Source organism: Lactuca saligna, chromosome 4, assembly GCF_052625555.1.
Source record: "Lactuca saligna cultivar CGN05327 chromosome 4, ASM5262555v1, whole genome shotgun sequence".
Lineage (NCBI taxonomy): Eukaryota > Viridiplantae > Streptophyta > Magnoliopsida > Asterales > Asteraceae > Lactuca > Lactuca saligna.
In genome coordinates this window covers 2,056,042-2,068,280 of record NC_136420.1, presented here as the reverse complement: position 1 = coordinate 2,068,280, position 12,239 = coordinate 2,056,042, and the positions used below count along the sequence as shown (strand labels likewise).

The following is a 12,239-nucleotide window of genomic DNA, read 5'->3' as shown; positions in this document are numbered from 1 at the left end:
AAATAGCCTTTTTACCCCAAGAATGGACTTATGGTTGTGTATTGGAACCTAATTATTAATTGGGTGTTGTTTTGATGTTGACAATACGGGAATTTGTCAACCAACAACTAATATTAGTGGGACTTTGGCAGTGTGAGGTGAGTCTCCTCATCATACCAATGGGTCAAAGGCACCAAGGTCGGCCCATTTTGTGTTATGTGGTACACTATTTGATGTATTGATATGTGGTATGTTAGTTGGTAATATGCTATGTGCCATGCTATTTGTTTATGTGATATTTGCATGAAAGACCATGGGGGAGTCCATGACACTTGGATGTAAGACCATGTGAGGGAGCCCATGGATTTTCTATTAAAGACCACAGGGGAGCCCATAGCACTTGGATGTAAGACCATGTAGGGTATCCCATGGCTTTCCAGGTAAAGACAATGGGAAGCTCATGGCACTTGGATGTCAGACCATGTGAGGGAGCCTATTGCTTTCCAGGTAAAGACCATAGGGTAGCCCATGAAACATAGGTGTAAGACCTTGGGGGGAGCCCACGACATCCTGGAGTAAGACCTTGGGGGGAGCCCACGACATCCTTATATGTTTATATGCTTGGATTGTGTATGCTAGTTGATTATGTGACATGTGGTACGTTAGTTGTTTATGAAAGTATGTGATATGCTAGTTGATTATGTGACATGTGGCTCACATGATTGATATGGTTTATGTGGTTTATGCAGCTTTTATAGCTAATATGGATTATGTGATTTTGTGGGGTATGCTATGGGGAACTCACTAAGCTTCGTGCTTACAATTTTGTTTATGGTTTCAGATATCATTGGTTTTGAAAGGAAGGGAACAACTTGATCACAGTGCACACCCATTTTTTTTTGTAATATGTGATTTTGGGACGAACTCTGATAAATGTTTCAATTAACAATGTTTTTGGAATGCTTGAATTTAAAAGATATCTGTGTTTTGACTATAATAAAAAATAAAATTTTTACCCTTGATTTTTCCATCGTTACAATAATGTTCATCAAAGTGGCATTACGGGTAATAAAAACATGTGAGGTAATGATATCCACACACCGATACCCTTTGTAACGAGTATCATATCCAATAAATACACATGGAATGCTCCGTGGTGAAAGTTTATGTTCCGAATAATCCCGTAAATATGGATATACCGGACAACCGAAATCCCGAAGATTGTCATAATTTGGTGTAACACCATAAATAAGCTCAAAAGGAGATTTATTGTTGAGAACCAGTGATGGTAACCGATTTATAACATAAGTGGCGAAGGTAAAAGCTTCAACCCATAAGGAAGCAAGAAGATTAGCACCAAATAACATCGCAAGACCGATCTCAGTGACATGTCGATGTTTTTGTTCTGCTATGCCGTTTTGTTGAGGGGTATAAGCACGTGAGACTTGATGATGAGTACTATTTTCATTAAACAAGGCTTGAACTTGATGGTTGATAAATTTACCACCAGCATCACTTTGAAAGATTTTTTTACTTAGTGGAGAATTGGGTTTGAACAAAAGTCAAGAAAGATCTAATGACATGTGAAAAATTGCTCTTGGTTTTTAAAGGATAAAAACAAGTGAAGCGTGAAAAATCATCAATAAAAATGGCATAATAACGGTAACCATCATTAGATTCAACCGGTGCGGATCCCAAAAATCACAATGAACCATATCTAAAACATGTGAATCTCGTTTCACATTCAAATCAAAAGGTAACCGATGTTGTTTAGAAATTTGATACGAAGAACAAATATATGACTTTGGTAAAATAAAAGTAACCGATAAACATCCAGTTTTATTTAAAACAAAAATAGTATCAAAATTTACGTGCCCTAATCAAATATGCCATAATTCAAAAAAAGCCTTGAGCTTGGAAGTGGAGGTCAATAGTGCTTGACATGTCGAACTGAGGATATAGAGACCTTGATCACGCTTGCCTTGACACATAATTTTCCTTGTCATTCGATCCTAGAGATTGAAGAAATTTCGAGAAAAAAGACATCAATGAGATAATCATTTGTTAGTTGTCTAACAAAAAGAAGTTTCTTGGATAAATTTGGAACCACAATAATATTATTTTAATGGAATATGAGGAGAGATATGAGTGGTTCCAATATGAGAGATACGAAGAATAATAACATTGCCAAAGATGACTTTGTCATGACCGGTATATGATTGAGCTTAATCTAAATGAGATATAGAAGGACTCATGTGTGCAGTAGCCCCAAAATCAACATATCAGTATGGGGTTTGATTGGATACATTGCATGTGGATTGAAAAGCTCTTGCCAGATTGAAATCGATATTACTTGAGGCTTGTTGTTGGAAAGTGGCAAGTTTTGGACAAGCGAATGCATATTGACCTTTAGTTCGACACAATTGATAGCGTGAAGGATGTTTCCTACGTCCTCGGCCACCAGAGAATCCGGAACCATGGCCTCGAACACCTCGAGAGCCAAAACCAGAACCACGACCTCAAGAAGGTTGATGTTGAGCATGAAAGGCGGCAAACAGGTGGGGCAAGTCCATGAAGAGAAACCAAGAAAATCTCATACCTTCAACCTAAGAGACAAGATCAACAAAGGAGGGTGGTGGTTGGACAACCCATTGAGCAATAGAAAACGTCTCAAAAGTAAGACAAAGACCACATAAAAACCAATGAGTTTTGTCCATAGAATCGACCAGATGTCCAATAGCTGTCAATTGATCACAGAGAGATTTAAATTTTTGGCAAAAACGGAGACTGATAATGTACATTTCTGTAATTGGCTTAGAGAATCGCACAAGTTTTGTGTACGTTCAGATGAGTGATGGCTTTAAGCACTTTCGAGAGTAGTCCATATGTCTCGAGAAGTTATAATACCAATAACTTCAGCCATGGCTTCCTCGGTTAGAGAAGATTGAAGAAGAAGCATGACTATTTGATCTTTTTTGAGCTAGGAGATGTATGCTAGATTAGGGGATTCTTTCCCATCGGCTGTGATTGTTTGAGAGGGGGAAGAAGAAGTGTCGTCCACGTGAGGGAAGAGTTTTTAATGAGAGAGGAGTGGATAAACTTGATTCTTCCATAGAAGATAATTGGTAGAGGTAAGTTTAATTGTAAGCATGTGAAGAAGAGTGCTCATTAATAATTCGGCAACCATGGATCTCGATTGAGGAAGTGAGAAGAAGAAGAAGAGAGGCGTGGGTAGGGTTGCGAAAAAGAAGGATTTGTTAGGCCGATACTATATGAGAAGTATAATACCGATTCTTATTATTTATTTGTACAAAGTATTACAAGGTATAAATACACAAACAAATGATTTACAAAAGGAAACAAATCAACTTAAATAAATAAAAGATAATCTATCCTTTATCGTTAACAGACGTTACAATCAAAATACAACTCCTTCTACAATTAACATGTTTTTAATACTCTAAACCAACTCATTATGATTTTGTGAAATAATTAAATATAATAAAAGAAATTATTATTAAAAAAACTTAACCTTTAAATACACATTAAAATCCAAAAGTTTAGCTTTAGCTCGGTAGTTACAAAAGTCTAAAAGTGACTCAACTAGAAAAGAGCAAGCTGGACCGTGCACTAGCCTTCGGGCCACACAAATACATGATAGGGTTCCCATCATTTTGTCGATGCACGGAAGGGAAGGGGGACCGGCATGCCAAGATGCCTCTTTAATATGTATGTGTAAGCTTTTTTCCGATGCCATCTTTCATTTCTTGCATCATTTATGATCTATTATTTTCTTCGCATCTTATAGTATGCTAATTATTTTTTCTAAGTTTTATCGGTAAAACTAGTAAAAACATATAAACAAATTAAAACACTAACAACCAACAAAAAAATGTAAAAATAACATGCAATATCAAAAATTTGATATGGAGAAACCACAACCAAGAATAAAAAAACCATATGATCGATTATTCAAGTTAAAAATTATGGATCTTAAAAATGATACGGAAAGAAGAAAAAATACATAACGTAAAACAAAATTGAAAGAGTTGAAATTTGAATTCATGTTTTTATCTTTTGTGAAAAATACTTGCTCAAAATTCAATACAATATTTAACATGTGTTTCTCATATTTTTTATGATTAAATATGAATTAAACAAAACAGTTATTATTTTATTTATCTTGATGTGTCGTGTTTCAATAATCGTTTCCATATTAATAAAATAAAACATTATATCGTATCATATTGTGTTCGTACTATATAAAAACTTTGAAGCTAAACTTAATTTTTGTTTTGATTTTAGTCAAAAACACCAACCTCACATTACATGTGTGTGATGTGTTTTTTTAGGAGAAAAATAATTTATACTTGATAGTGATTACTTGGAATACCAAAAAGACCATATTCATGATTGGTTAACCACACCAAGGTTAAATGTCAACCATAGTTAGTTCTTCAAGTTAAAAGTTAACCATGGTTAGGTTATTTTAATATGAGTTTGAGTTAGGGTTTAAGATGAGGAAAATTAGCAGAGTAGTTTTTGAAGACAAGCGAAAGGGTAGATGTGTTATTTGGGGATCTTTTAAGATTTGGGTGAGAAAAGAGGGACCAAAACTCAAAATATTTAATTCGAGAGAGGACGATTGTAGATGACAACCTGCGCGTAATTCAAATTTGACCACTTCCGCCATTGGTATGTTATCCGAACTTATTTTACAAGCTGCTTTTCGATTAATTTGATAGTCGGGATTCAGTACTTTCTAGGGTTTTTTTTTTTTCCGACTCATACAAGGATCTGATTGCTGAAAAAAGAGTTGATCTTGATTTTTAAATTCTACACAGGTAAATAACTAACCCTAGTTTTTATCTAGATTTTGTATATCGTTCTTGGGCGCATGAATTCAAGTTTGCTAGTTGGTTTTGGAGCTCATTTAGATGAAACTGTGAACTGAGATTTTTATTTTTCTCGTTTCGAGTTCTGAGCCATGCAGTTGCAGTTCCCAAACATACACTAATTTACGTATCGGAGATCGATTGTGAACTATTATATACCATGTTAAGCTTGGAACTATCTAAAGTTGGACTTTTTTTTTTATGGGATCTGAACTTAGTTTTAAGCGTCATCATTTATTTTTATGTATCGGATCTTTAGCAATTTAGCATCTACATCGTATGAACATATATGTTAGTATTTACTTCGAAATTGTGTCTTATACTCATATTGTCCTAATCAATTTCTTAAAGGAATAATGGAGTGCAATAGAGATGAAGCTACAAGGGCTAAGGAAATTGCTGAATCTAAGTTCTCTAGAAAGGACATAACGGGGGCCAAGAAATTTGCTTTAAAGGCCCAAACTTTGTATCCAGGTCTTGATGGAATTTCCCAACTTGTAGCAGTTCTAGATGTCTATGTTGCTGCTGAACACAAAATAAATGGTGAATTGGATTTTTATGGAATTCTTGGTGTGAGCCCATTAGCAGATGATAAGACTTTGAAGAAACATTACAGAGAACTAGCTTTATCTCTTCATCCAGACAAGAACAAGTCCACAGGGGCAGATGGGGCATTCAAATATATTTCTGAAGCTTTCAGTGTTCTATCTGATAAAGAAAAAAGATCAACATATGACCATAAGAGAAACGGCAGAGGTTTTGGTTTCAAACAGACTCAAAACAATGGTTCACGGGCCCCACCGCCACACGCGCAAAACGGTTTTCACAATTTTACAAAGACTACTCCTGCCCAAGCCCAACAAACAAAGAGTACACCTGCCCAAGCCCAACAAACAAAAGTTGCAGCTGCCCGAACAAAGGTTACACCTGCCCAAACAAAGGATACAATTAGGTCTAATTCTTCTTCAGTGGATGATACTCCCAATCCCACCATGAAAACATTTCCCACATCTGTTCATCTATCATCTGATAAACAGATGCCAATACCCAAGACGTTTTGGACAGCATGCAAGAGATGCAAATTGCAATATGAATTTGTGAGAATGTATTTGAACCAAAATCTTCTATGTCCCACATGCCATGGACCTTTCTTAGCACAAGAGGTCCCACCACCAAATACAAAAAAAACCTCTTCAGAAGCTCAAGGAGTGAACCCGGTGGGTCACGGTGATTCAGCTAACCACTCCACAAGCTCAAAGTGGGCCCCATTCTTGAACAAGATGGGTCCTGCTGACGTGGCGCAAGCAGCAAGCATGGTGCAAGAGGCGTATGGGAAAGTGAAAAGGGATAGAGAAGAAGCCCAGGCAGTTACTAAAAGAGAGGAAGCTTTGAGAAGGAAGATCTCCAAATGGGCAAACAAATTGTCATTTAAAACAAAACATGAAAGTGAAATGAATGAAGATGGGGAAAATAAGGAAACCGACGCATCGATTTCAGTTGAAGGAAAGAAAGATGTGTCCAATAAAAGCAACAAGACTCGGTTGATAAATAAGGCAACGATGGAAATTAAAAAGAAATTAAACGAATGGAGCTCAGAAGAAAGCGAAAAAGTTACTGATGATTTTGAAAATGGAGACTCGAAGAACGAAATGTTAGTGATCGACGTGCAAGATTCAGATTTTCATGATTTTGATGAAGAAAGAAGTGAGAAATGTTTTAAAAAAGGGCAAGTGTGGGCTGCATATGATGATCGTGATGAAATGCCTAGATTCTATGCCATGATTCGGGAGGTCGTTTCTTTGGATCCTTTTAAGATGAAGATATGTTGGCTTAATCCGGAAGGTTTGTCTCCCGAGTTCTTGGAAGCATTCGGTGAGTTTAAACCGGGAAAACACGACATCGTTACAGTTGCTAATTACTTTTCGCATAAAGCTAATTTTAAGAAACAAGAAAACGGGAACATTTGTGTTTTTCCTATAAAAGGAGACGTGTGTGCTCTATACAGAAACCACCCTAAACCAGACATGGAGAAACAAAATTACGAAATCGTCCAAGTGGATGAATACGATGAAGAAACGGGAATTACAGTTACGCCACTTGCCAAAGTGGCTGGGTTTAAAACGGTGTTTCAGAGGCAGCAGATAAACAGCCGTAAAAATGGGACAAGGGTAGTTTTGGGAAATGAAATGTTTCGATTTTCTCATCAAATACCTTCCTACATGCTTACAGGTGAAGAATCTGAAAACGTGCCAAAGGGTTGTTGTGAGCTTGATCCTGCAGCCATTCCTCCTGAGTTTCTGGAAGTTATGGGAGATGATAAAGATTGTGTTTCAGCGGATTTTAAGGAAGGCGATGACGACATGGATTTTGAAGAATGTGGTTCCAAGTAATGATGGTGTTTCTCCTATTTTGGCAAATTTGGGTGGAGAAATTTCCTGAACTTGGGAGTGAGTTTGTTTCTTGATGTTTTTTGGTGGATGAAGAAAGAAAGAAAGAAAGATGTAGAATAGGTGGTAAGATGTAGTGTGCATTATGCGGTTGGACATTGTGCTTAAAATGTTGCTCTACTTTTTTGTTAGTTGCTGCAATGCGATATTTTGACTTTGTTTTGAACTGCGCTTTGTACTTGTAGAACCTTAACGTTGGTTATTACTTATTGGAAAATTAAAATGTGGAGGGAGGATTGTTTTTTGGTACAAAATATTCTTTCCTGTTTGCATGACTTGACTTCACAGGACTCAACAAAAAGGTTACATGGGAACCGATTGCTTTGAGTTTCCATTTTCTCTTTTAATCTGAATCTACAATATCGAGATTTTTTTTACAGTTTTTTGGTAAATTACAGGCTATATCTATATATAATTAAAAAAAAAAAAAAAAAAAAGGCTGATATTCGATGCAAAATATAAACCAGGTGGAAATAGTAGAGCTCCCTTACATACATATTTTGCATAAAAAAACCAGACAAATGTGGATTGTGGTTGTGAAAAGGGTTCATATTTGTTGTTAGTTTAAGATACACTGTCGATGTTTATCTATCACTGGGATGTAGAAAAATTGGCATCGGAAAAGGTGCACTAATGCTGCCTCTGACCTGAAACATGGGCAAACATAAAGTAGGAATTGATTTAGAGGACGGAGAACAAATATTGCAGAAACCTTTTCCAAAACGAAAAATCAATGATTATCACTTATAGATGGATAGTTAAGGCTTCAACTTAAAGCATTTTGTCTCATCTTGAACATTATTAGACTTCATAATGTAGCTTAATTAGGCAATGCTCATGTTGTTTGGATCAATAGGAGGAGGTCATGTAAGTAAGTGCTCCAGACTCTCTCTGATATACACTCATTAGCTTTCCTTGATTTCCAAGTAACGACCCAACCGATCATCCTTTTCAAACCTAAACATCCACTTGATGCAACTTTGGTACAACACATCTGGATTTTTATGAGAAAATTGCCAAAAATGTCTTCTTCATTTATTGCTTCTCCAGACTTTTTATAAACCAAGCAACCTAACTTTCTTTTCCTGCTCCAATCCTTATAAAAGCTCCACAAAGAACTAAAAGGACAAAAATACCCTTTCCAGTTTTTTATACTTCTTTAAACAGTTTCAACTCAAAGTTGATGCAAAAATAAATGCATAATAAAGTTTACCTCAAATATTGTTCAAGTATGTGTGAGGACATTTTGATCAGAAAAACGAATCGTTGGGTCAGCTATTACGTTTTGTTTTGATCCCACGAAAGTCTTCACATGTGTTTTTGCTATGTTCAAGGTTAACCCTGCAGGAACCACTTCCAATATTACATTATGACCATTGAACCCATTAGATAAAATTTCATACTGCATGCATATTTAACATTTACAACAAAAAAGACTGGAAATTTATACCAAGTTATCATTACTGCATTCAAATTAAAGTGCCTACCAATACCTTCATCAGAAAATTGAAGTTCAATGAAGAGGCATGTCGATAGTTGAAGCGCAATGCTACTCTGTTTCAAAAGCTTAGAAAAAAAGAAACAAACTCATAAGTTTGTATACATATATACACTCAAATAAACAAATTCAAAGCCTAAACTTGTCACCTATGTTTTGAGATCACCATGGTTTGCAATCAAACTATGGAAGATAGAAAGTTTTACTTCCCTATTTTGAGTATTGTTTGACTCCCTGATAACTTGAAAAATACTTATTTTATACAAATCTTGATTTTATGGGGGGAATAAGAAAAAAACACCTGACTTGTGTAATGCATAAGTAGGCATTGTGCCAAAGGTGAACAAATAGTACCCTTTGTTAAGCTGGTAACTAATTTGGTAACAACTAATCAGCCGTTTTGTCTTATCTGGAAGTATACTGGATATCTTTTCATTAATAGTAACAAAAAATTCACCCGTGAGGTTGAATTCTAATTATAAATGTTGTGACCTTGCATTTTTTTAAGCCCTGACATGCAAGAAGAGATTGCATTTGAACTGTTAAGAATAGAATTTAGATAAGCTAAAAATGAAAAGCACATAAAAGTATCAATGGATGAGAACATAATCCAAAAGCTCTCACCTTGCTAGAGCGCACAGATTAGGTAAAATTAGAGTTATATAAATATAAGCAATTGGGGGGAACTCATAATGTAAGCACGTAACACTTGGATGCTTTATCGACTTCATAGTCATCACTTCCATTATTACTTGTACAACAAATTGGTTAATAATAAAGCTTAAGCTATGAGCTGTTAGAATTCAAACATTTAGAGGTCCAACTTTTTAAAGACAAGTCAATCAATCTGACAATAGGAATGAAATACTATATAAAATACAAGATAATTGATATGACTAGGTAATATTAGAAATTACATAACTCGATTCGGTGAGACTACAATCTTAATGTGAAATAACAAACATATTACCAACCTGAGACTCTAATCATTTCCTTTGACCTTTGAATAATAAACCTCAAGCTCAAAGTAATCATCAAAGAATTCCCAACAAAGCTAGATGAAAATGTAGCCATACTTGAAGGGTCTTTGTTGCGCAATTTCAAATATGCAACAGAAAATGAGAAAAGCGATACCTTACACGTCAACTTGTCTACGTCATAACCATTGGATTTCCTATTGGGACTTCATACGTCATTTGCATCCACTTACATTCTGACATGTCACCAAATGACGTGCTTTTGACCATTAAGAAGTGTTTTGCTTTTGTTGTTTGCGCCTCTTCATACAGTACCCAAAAGGCAAAAGCTTCTATAAATACGTTATCGGATATCAATCCTTCACCTTTGTGAAGAATCAGAAAACCCGAAAATAGGAATTTTGCGGTGTCGTATCCTCGCCGGAATATATTTGTAGTCTCTCAGGCGGCCCTCCATTATCTTTTCATAATCATGGTAATGTTGTTCTCTCAATTATTCGTCGTGATTCACCCTGTTTCTAGCTATAACAATATGATTGATAATGTAGCAATCGGAACGTTGATTTTGTATTTTCCGGTAGAATATTTCTTCTGCTTCAATTGATTTCGGAAGCTGTACCAGCCTTATGAATTTTAATTCATATTGGCTTTGAATTTGTATCTTGGAATCTGTTTATTTTCCTGCTCGACAATTGTACATTATTTTATCAGATTAGGAATGGATTGTCCCTTCCATAAAAATTACATAACATACCTTAATAAAACCAATACATCCTAATATCAAGTCGTTCTTATTGATACATGATTGAGTTAAAATATATTCTTGGAAGATCGATCTAGTTTTGATGATTTTTAAACGTAATCCAGTAATCTGTATCTAAGATAATCTAATGAAATCATATCGAAATACTTCAGTAACTAAAACGACGATTTGTTATTGAGAGTTTGTGTTGTTGTAATTGAATTTGTATCTAGACGACTTCAAGACGTGTTGCAGATAGGAAGGTGGAGAAGTTTGATAAGAACATCGTGAGGCGTGGATCAGTTCCTGAAACATTTGCGAAAAAGGGAAAAAGCTACCCTGTTGGCCCTGTTATGCTTGGGTTTTTCGTTTTTGTTGTCATCGGATCATGTAATTATTATATATATACTTTTTTTTTTTGTGAATTTCAACGATTTTCACTTCTTGGTTCCTGATTGTGCTAATAATTAATGTTTGCTTCTCTCTTCAGCTTTGTTTCAGATAATCAGGACAGCTACAAGCGGAGGAATGGCTTGATTGGGTTGCTACGTACGTATCTGTTTTGTTATCCCCAGCAGCTAGCGCTGTTTGCCATCTGAATGTAAAATTTCGTGAACATATTACTCCTTTGTGTTTAATTCTGGGCAATTACTGTCAGTATTAGTGATCTTTTGTATAACATTTCATGTTTGTTTTTTCTATTTACTTGCATCATCGATGCTACCTTTATTTATTTATTTATTTATTTTTTAACGGGGTTGCATGATACGAAACGAACCTTAAGATATACGTACACCACCACATGAATATATACAAAAATCAAAGATATTTTGGGCAAAAAGATTATATCATGTGCATTTAAAGGGCCACATTGCATATATAAGAGAATCTGGAAAGATATATAGCTCTTAGCAAAAATCAATGTATATTTAAAATAGATTCTGTCATATTTAGGCAACCAAGTATCTCCAATTACTCGTTTACTCATGAAAGTTCTAAGGCTCTGGGGAGTAGTTGTGGTACTCTCTCTCTCTCTCTCTCTCTCTCTCTCTCTCTCTCTCTCTCCAATTACTCGTTTACTCATGAAAGTTCTAAGGCTCTAGGGAGTAGTTGTGGTATACTCTCTCTCTCTCTCTCTCTCTCTCTCTCTCTCTCTTATGAAATAGATGTCACCACCATCATCCTATGTGGAGTTGGTGTACAGGGTCTTTGTGCTTCTTCCCCCTTCCCTGCCCATGGTATGAAATAGATGCAACCACCATCATCCTATGTAGAGTTGGTGTAGAGGGTCTTTGTCAATTCTAGAACCATGAAACCACTTAAAAGGGGCAATTTCAAGTTGTAATAGTGTCATGTGACATACACATGGCATATATTGATCGTGTTGTGTCCATGTGATGTTGATATTGTTAGATTTGGGTCTAAGAATATCATTAATAACTTAGATAATTCTAGGATCGCGTTTTGTATACACTTTCCAAAAGGGAACTGATTCGTATACAACGAACTTTTTTCACACACAACAATTTATGTATTAAAGTTTTGTATTGTACAACTCAATAAAACATGAATTGTTTTTATTTATGATTTCGACCTTATTGAATGGCGTATCATAGAATCTAATTTGGGATATTCCAAGAATTGATTTGGAATTTAAGCTTCTTCCAATCTAAAACACAATATACATGTATTGCGTTTTTA

General features: G+C 35.5%; 2 protein-coding genes across 3 annotated transcripts; both read left to right on the top strand.

Annotated features, from left to right (window-relative positions):
* The first annotated feature begins 4,509 nt into the window (after nucleotides 1–4,509).
* Nucleotides 4,510–7,575, top strand: LOC145041036 (uncharacterized). 2 transcript variants are annotated; one of them, XM_078988937.1, is made up of 2 exons: nucleotides 4,510–4,674; nucleotides 5,226–7,575. In XM_078988937.1, the coding sequence occupies exon 2, from the start codon at nucleotides 5,231–5,233 to the stop codon at nucleotides 7,262–7,264; it is 2,034 nt and encodes a 677-aa protein (XP_078845063.1). In that variant the 5' UTR covers nucleotides 4,510–4,674; nucleotides 5,226–5,230; the 3' UTR covers nucleotides 7,265–7,575. The 2 variants fall into 2 exon arrangements, with proteins under 2 accessions (XP_078845063.1, XP_078845064.1); XM_078988938.1 differs by lacking the exon at nucleotides 4,510–4,674 and adding an exon at nucleotides 4,681–4,823.
* Nucleotides 7,576–10,143: 2,568 nt separating this feature from the next.
* LOC145044281 (uncharacterized) lies at nucleotides 10,144–11,291 on the top strand. Its single transcript, XM_078993160.1, has 3 exons — nucleotides 10,144–10,271; nucleotides 10,772–10,928; nucleotides 11,029–11,291. The coding sequence occupies exons 1-3, from the start codon at nucleotides 10,269–10,271 to the stop codon at nucleotides 11,073–11,075; spliced, it is 207 nt and encodes a 68-aa protein (XP_078849286.1). The 5' UTR covers nucleotides 10,144–10,268; the 3' UTR covers nucleotides 11,076–11,291.
* Nucleotides 11,292–12,239: the final 948 nt, after the last annotated feature.